General features: G+C 46.5%; 1 protein-coding gene across 1 annotated transcript in view; it reads left to right on the forward strand.

Annotated features, from left to right (window-relative positions):
• Nucleotides 1–8,349, forward strand: part of LOC116842001 (mucin-19-like) — a 25,615-nt gene extending 17,266 nt beyond the window's left edge. The window contains exons 2-5 of the mRNA XM_032810613.1: nucleotides 134–219; nucleotides 881–3,583; nucleotides 3,661–5,939; nucleotides 6,435–8,349. Of these exons, the coding sequence (XP_032666504.1) occupies nucleotides 153–219; nucleotides 881–3,583; nucleotides 3,661–5,939; nucleotides 6,435–6,728 (5,343 nt within the window). The 5' untranslated portion in view covers nucleotides 134–152 and the 3' untranslated portion in view covers nucleotides 6,729–8,349. The remainder of the gene's footprint in view (nucleotides 1–133; nucleotides 220–880; nucleotides 3,584–3,660; nucleotides 5,940–6,434) is intronic.
• The last annotated feature ends 7 nt before the right edge of the window (nucleotides 8,350–8,356 follow it).

Consider the following 8,356-nt stretch of genomic DNA (forward strand, 5'->3'; position numbering starts at 1 on the left):
TATATATATATATATATATATATATATATATATATATATATATATATATATATATATATATAATAATTATATGAAATGCTTAACGATTCTGTAATGTTTTTTTAATATGATTATTATACTTTTCTCTTTACAGATAAAATTGAAGGCCAAAGATGTGGAAGGCAACGACCACTTTAAGTGTTCTAGTGACGTTGGTCGCAACAAGACTTACAAGAGCTGGTGAGAACTATTGAAATATTTTCTTATGAATTTAAAACGACGACTTCATAAAAAACAAAATTCAGATATTCTGAAATTTAATGCGGTGCTGAAAGAATGAATAAGAAATTTATTCTCAAGAGATAAAATTAGCGATCTGTTACTACTTGTTTTTGCAATCTAAATTTTGAAATCAATCAACGGACAGAAAAAAATGGATTACATCTATCGAACCGACATCTTTTTTAATACTTTTTAACGATGATCTATTCGAGCTGTTGGGACTTTTGAATATTGCATGAATTTTAATTAATTCCTCAGTCACGAATCTTGGCGAAATCATTTGCCTTAACAAGATGATAAGACTGCCTGCTTTTGCGGCATGACCAATTACGGCTCCATAGATGTGGTTGTGTGTAAAACGCGTGCCTCAGGCGACGGATGTCTCTAGCATCTTTGCTCTAACCAGTTTTGATCATCGTGTTGTTATCGGTGTTGTTGTTGCTTGTTGTCAAACTGGTTTCATTCGCGGTACACGCAGCCTTGAAATATATGGACTAGAGTAGTACTAATGAAAGCCATCGCACACTTTTCATATTTTGCGACCAATTCGAACGACATCGTTTAGTCGACCGAAGATGAAAGTAGATTCGAATGCTAATTCAAGCTGTGTTGCTTGCAGACTATTACGACTATTACGACTATGGCCAAGGCCAATACAGACAGAGCACTGCCCCGTTCAAGTGCACGGAAGAAGGTTACCATCCCGATCCGCATGACTGCAGAGTTTACTACAGATGCGTGGATTGGGGCAACGGAAGCCCGATGACATCCTTCAGGTTCGAGTGCGGCGTTGGTACTGTATTTTCGAAGGAAAAAGGAGATGTTTGCGTTCATCCGTGGGACAGTGGTCGACCGGAATGCGCTGGATCGGAGAACGAAATCGATTCAAATCTAAACGGTCCTTCCGGGAGCTCTTCCACAACGATGAAAACGACCACGCAGCCGCAAGCAAGTATGACACAGACTCCAATAACTACGCGAGCACCTACGATTACAACACAAATTATGACGACAACAACAACAACCAGAAAGCCGGAAATGACGAATCGACCAACCACAGGCCAATCAGAGAGTAATGCTGATTGTAAAAATGGACCCATGTGTACGCAAGAAGGATATCTGGTCGATTCTTGCGACTGCAGAAAATTCTACAGATGCGTTGACGGGGGACAAAGCAAGTTGTTGAGATATGATTTCACATGTGGCGTAGGAACTGTTTGGGATCCAGAGATTCAAGGGTGCAATCATGCATGGGCCGTTACGAGAAAGGACTGTAAGCAAGGCTTGGAGAACGGCGACGGCGGTGGCGATAATAACGGACAATGGAATGGAGATAATAGTGGACAATGGGATGGAGATACGGGAGATAACGGCGGACAATGGAATGGCGATTCCGGAGATAATGGTGGACAATGGAATGGAGATACCGGTAATCCAGGCCAACCTGGCCAACCAGGACAACCAGGAGATCCTAATGGTCAACCAGGGCAACCAGGAGATCCTCATGGCCAACCAGGACAACCTGGAGATCCAAATGGACAACCTGGCCAACCAGGTACGCCTGGAGATCCAAATGGACAACCCGGCCAACCAGGTACGCCTGGTACTCCAGGTTCCCCGGGCTATCCAGGAACACCAGGTTCTCCTGGAGATCCAGGGACACCAGGAACACCAGGTAGTCCAGGATCACCCGGTTATCCAGGTACACCAGGCTCTCCAGGCACTCCAGGTACTCCTGGAAGGCCAGGAACACCAGGTTCCCCCGGTTCTTCGGGAACGCCAGGCTCTCCAGGCACTCCAGGTACTCCTGGAAGGCCAGGAACACCAGGTTCCCCCGGTTCTTCGGGAACGCCAGGCTCTCCAGGCACTCCTGGAAGTCCAGGAACACCAGGAACGCCAGGTAAACCAGGTTCTCCTGGTTACCCGGGAGCTTCAGGCTCTCCAGGCTCCCCAGGTACTCCTGGAACACCAGAAACACCAGGTAGTCCAGGATCACCCGGTTATCCAGGTACACCAGGCTCTCCAGGCACTCCAGGTACTCCTGGGAGGCCAGGAACACCAGGTTCCCCCGGTTCTCCGGGAACGCCAGGCTCTCCAGGCACTCCTGGAAGTCCAGGAACGCCAGGAACGGCAGGTAGACCAGGGTCACCCGGTTCTCCGGGAACACCGGGTTCACCAGGCACTCCTGGGAGTTCAGGAACACCAGGGACGCCAGGTAAACCAGGTTCACCAGGTTCTCCAGGAACACCAGAGTCATCAAGTACTCCTGGAAGTCCAGGAACACCAGGTACACCGGGTAGTCCGGGATCACCCGGTTACCCAGGAACCCCAGGCTCTCCAGGCACTCCTGGAAGTCCAGGAACACCAGGCACACCGGGATCACCCGGTTATCCAGGAACCCCGGATTCTCCAGGCACTCCTGGAAGTCCAGGAACACCAGGCACACCGGGATCACCCGGTTATCCAGGAACCCCAGGCTCTCCAGGCACTCCTGGAAGTCCAGGAACACCAGGCACACCGGGATCACCCGGTTATCCAGGAACCCCGGATTCTCCAGGCACTCCTGGAAGTCCAGGAACACCAGGCACACCGGGATCATCCGGTTATCCAGGAACCCCGGGTTCTCCAGGCACTCCTGGAAGTCCAGGAACACCAGGCACACCGGGATCACCCGGTTATCCAGGAACCCCGGGTTCTCCAGGCACTCCTGGAAGTCCAGGAACACCAGGCACACCGGGATCACCCGGTTATCCAGGAACCCCAGGCTCTCCAGGCACTCCTGGAAGTCCAGGAACACCAGGCACACCGGGATCACCCGGTTATCCAGGAACCCCGGATTCTCCAGGCACTCCTGGAAGTCCAGGAACACCAGGCACACCGGGATCATCCGGTTATCCAGGAACCCCGGGTTCTCCAGGCACTCCTGGAAGTCCAGGAACACCAGGCACACCGGGATCACCCGGTTATCCAGGAACCCCGGGTTCTCCAGGCACTCCTGGAAGTCCAGGAACACCAGGCACACCGGGATCACCCGGTTATCCAGGAACCCCGGGTTCTCCAGGCACTCCTGGAAGTCCAGGAACACCTGGCACACCGGGATCACCCGGTTATCCAGGAACGCCAGGCTCTCCAGGTACTCCTGGAAGTCCAGGAACACCAGGTACACCGGGCAGCCCGGGATCGCCCGGTTATCCAGGAACCCCAGGTTCTCCAGACACTCCTGGAAGTCCAGGCACCCCAGGCTCTCCAGGTAGTCCTGGAAGTCCAGGAACACCAGGCTCTCCAGGGACGCCAGGAGCACCTAGCAATCAACCAGGCACAGGTACAATAAAAAAAAACATTTTTGCAGGATAAATTTTATAAAGATAATTGGAGTATTTATTTAAAATCTTATTCTAGGTATTTGTACTGAAGAAGGCTTTTTCGGTGATCCGAAAGATTGCCACAAGTTTTATCGATGCGTTAGTGACGGCGCGACATTTACTAAGTACGAATTTCAATGTGGCGTTGGGACTGCCTGGGACTCATCCGTACAAAGTTGCAATCATGAGTATGCAGTGCCACATTGCAATCAGCAAAGTAATGTAGTGACGAACGAACCCGATACATCGCAAAATGAAGTAGATAGTACTAGTGGACCAGATACGTCTAAATATCCGTCAGTGCAGCCTCCCGAAGGTACCAACATTCCACCAACATCTTCAAAGCCCGCGTCTGAAGCTGCCGGTACTACGAGCAGACCCGAGACATCGAGTCAGACTTCGTCAGTCTCCTATTTGCCACCGGCAAGTAGTACATATCCACCTACATTCACACAATCTACCACGTCGGTTTCTTATCTGCCGCCCGCGACTCAAACAACTCAGACAACATCTGTGTCTTATTTGCCACCTGATACGTCTACAACTGTGAGACCTACGACGAGCGCTACCTCAAATCCTGTATCCTCTTCGCCTCAAGGTGGAGAATGCATTGAAGAAGGTTTCTTCCCCGATCCTGACGATTGCCGAAAATTCTATCGTTGCGTACAAAGCGATTCCGGATATCAGAAGCACGAGTTCCAATGTGGTCCGAGTACAGCATGGGATCAATCTATACAAACATGCAATCATATTGGACAAGTGTCCTCATGTTCCACGGAGAGCAATGAAATCGAAGGCCCCAGACCCAGTACCTCTAGTCCCGTGTCTCAGTCTCCTGCTACGAGCGGTTCTACAACAGCTACTTCTAGTCAAACCACTGCTATCACTTCATCATCCGCAGCTCCGACTTCTACGGAAAGCGTCACGATCGCCAGTACTCCGAGTGAAATATCTACGGAATCAATTACATCGGGAACAGATAAAACAGAATCTTCGGAAGCAACGACTGCGACTACTTCTACCAGCAGTAGTAACGAGAAACCTGCCTCAGAGAAACCGGAAGGAATTCAGATGCCTGACAGCTCCAGTACGGAGAGTTCGTCCGAGTCCTCGGAATCCTCCGAATCTTCACAATCATCTACTTCTGAGTCGTCGAGCGAAGGATCATCTTCCACACAGTCGCAAGCGCCTGATTGCACGACGAAAAAGCCAAATGACACGATAGTGTGCAACAATGAAGGCTTCTACCCACACCCAACCATGTGCGACAAGTTCTACCGTTGCGTCGACAACGGCAATGGCTACAACGTGTACCACTTCGACTGTCCGCCAGGAACTATCTTTGACTCTAGCATCAGCGTATGCAATTACCCTGAGTCCGTTTATCCTGCGAGAGATTGTACTACCTCGAGCAGCGCAGCCGCGGAATCGACAACTCAGCCCGGAACAGCGGAACAATCCACGTCGATGGAGTCTACTGCCGCGTCAAGTACGTCTCAACAGCCGGAAGAAAGCACGATCGCGTCCACCGAGTCCGCGTCTACAACTTCGTCCGAGGAAATCACTACTTCGGAGGAGAGCACCTCCGATTCCAGCACAGAATCGACGTCAGAGATGCCGCAGAGTACGGAAGACACGACGGAATCGACAACTGAGTCGACAACGGAATCAACCGCCGCCACCACCGAAGGCAGCACCGACTGCAGCACCTCCGGACAGAGTACTGAAGGCACAACTGAGATGTCCACGTCTTCTACGGGATCAACGGAATCCGAAACATCCACGACCGAGTCCCAAGAGCAATCCACGACGGAATCGCAAGAGCAATCCACGACGGAATCGCAAGAGCAATCCACGACGGAATCGCATGAGCAATCCACGACGGAATCACAGGAGCAATCGACCACGGAATCGCAGGAGCAATCGACCACCGAATCGCAAGAATCATCCACAACGGAATCTCAGTCGACGACGGAGTCTCAGGAACAATCGACGACCGAATCGGCCACAGAATCGACAACCGAGTCCGCAACCGGAGCAGCACCTTGCGCCATAGGCAATCTAACCGATGAGCAGATAACTCTAGTTTGCCCAACCGGCTTCCGAAGGCATCCTAAGTACTGCGATCTGTTCTACCAGTGCACCACCGAGAGCAACATGGAGATCAAGATTCTCGTGTTGGGTTGTCCCGAGAACACGATCTTTGACGAGAACAAGATTCAATGTCTGCCGGAGAGCAAGAGCAGTCAACCGTGCATGAGTAGCAAAGCTAGCGTCAGAATTTACAGAAGATCGGGGGAGAACGCGTTCGCACCTGTAAGTATTTTTAATCGAATAAGATATTCGCTCTGAATATCGCCAATTCTTTGAATTGGCTCTATATGACATGGCGTATATAACTTTGGCTACAAGTGCGGTAAACATCAATTATCAGCAACATACTATCAATTATTACTATTAATATACATCAGTTATTAGCATCAATACTATAATTTCAACAATATAAATATAATGCAATAAATGTGTTATGTAACATATTGTTGAGTGAAAAATTATAACATTGATGTAGTATTTCTGTTAGTTGATGTTTACTGAGAAGTGCCATACCAAATGCACTAATCTCATTTCTTTTCATTTGCATACATGTTTATAATTATATCTTGTAAAAATTTTTATATTGAATTTTTATATACTTTGATATGAATTTATATATTTTTATATTTGTGGCTAGATATATATATTCACACGGATTTGACTTTAGGTCTCGCAACGATCACATTTTTTTTTTACTTTCTCTTTCCTTCACTTTAGATGAAGGTGTCGTCGAACCAACTTTGCCCCGAAGAAGGGCACTTCCCTTATCGGCAAGGATGCAGCAACACCTTCTTCAAGTGCAAGCGCGATTCTCGGAACAGTTTACAGGGGTATCTCTACAAGTGCCCCGAGAACTACGTTTACTGGTCGGTCTCCAGGAGATGCGAGCGCGTGACGCGTCTGCCGATGTGCACGCACTTGGCATACAGAAACAAGATCGACTGGAACGATCGGTGGCAAGTGCCGATCGAAGACTTCAATCTTTCCGCCAGGATGTTACGCTTGCCTTGAGCCGCTCGACAAACACTGCCTATCTCTCTGATCTATCTCGCGTCTAACTCTCGTTAAACACGAATTACAAGCTCGCCATAAGTGTCTGAAGACAGTATATAAATTCTCAGGTTAATCGCGATTCTCGATGAAGATTGAGGGGTACCGTAAGACATAGTGTATTGATCGTATTAATGTGGACGGCTTAGAATCGTTAAAAGTAGACTATAGGATAATCGGACGTTCAGGGAAGATAATCAGTAACTTTGATGTCTCGAATTTTTATCCGAGCGCACGAGACGATTCTGATAAGCCTCTTAATCCCAGCGAGAAGTTCACATCTCCGCTGGCGCGATTTCGCTGCCATAACTTTACGGTACTTCGTGGAACTGTATAACGACATGGCTGCGGAAGATCTCCGCTAAGAAATTAATAACATATCTTCGGCAGCTATCTCGTATCGGTCAAACGGTCAAACTGCCATTACGCAATTTTTAGTTAGCGGTATGTTAGTTGCGATAGCGATTGCATTAATGATTATCGACGAGTAGGAGCACGTGCGACTTTGCGACTCAAATCGAACCAGAACGACATATTTTTATCCGGAATGGAACTCGCTTATTTTCACGAATACCACGCGATTTAGTTTAACTATTACGATTGACTTTCTTATCATTAAGTAAGATAAAATAGAAAAAAAAGAAATAACGCGCAAAGACAACACAGTATTCGTGTAAAATTAGTAAGTTCCAATGTTCATTAGTGCTGTCAATTTCGGATACCCGGATACTCGATCGGATATCATTTGAATTTATTAACTTATGGGCTTCAAGCCTATTCGGACCGAAAGAAGGCAGTCCAGATAGCAAAGAGAATTCAAAAAGAATTCAATCATATGTTACCAATTCTGAGTTCATTTTTAGGTGCAAAAAAAATTCTTTTCACTGAACTGAACTCTGAATAATTCTTTTTGGATCTGAAAATGAATTCAGAATTGGTGGCATATGACTGAATATGAATTCCTTTTGAACTCTTTTTTAATTCTCTGTGCTATCTGGGAAGGCAGTTTTATTTTGTCCATACATTTTCTACGCACGAGCAACCTGCGGTTAAGTTAATTTAATGAATACGCGAAATAATTTTATATTTCTAGCTTATTGATTTTTTAACAATAACAAATAACGAGCGAATGCATTTGAATGCATTGAATATTTGTAATTATTTGTGATCTGGTTGGCCGGATAATATCCGCGTGTATGCGTATCCGAGTATAGAAATACCTAAATTATACTGACAGCACTAATTTTCATAAGGTTATTATACGTTATCGTTTTGCAGTTAGTCGATATTGGGGATGGTTGCGGGACTAATATGCAATATTTCGATATACGCGTAAAGACTAGTATGCAATATTTCGATATACGCGTAAAGACGTTCTTATATTTATTAAGCCAACGCAAATTTCTCGCGAGCTTAAGATATCGACGAGAAAAAGCAAGTATCGTTAGCAAGATTTTTGGATTTCGATAAATGATGATTAGTTTCTCTAGAATATTCTGTAGAAATATTCACTGCGCTATATATATACCATATATATATATATATATATATATATATATATATATATATATATATATATATATATATAT

Source organism: Odontomachus brunneus, unplaced genomic scaffold (genome assembly GCF_010583005.1).
Source record: "Odontomachus brunneus isolate Ranch 3 - 2012 unplaced genomic scaffold, Obru_v1 Obru_scaffold_002, whole genome shotgun sequence".
Classification (NCBI taxonomy): Eukaryota; Metazoa; Arthropoda; class Insecta; order Hymenoptera; family Formicidae; genus Odontomachus; species Odontomachus brunneus.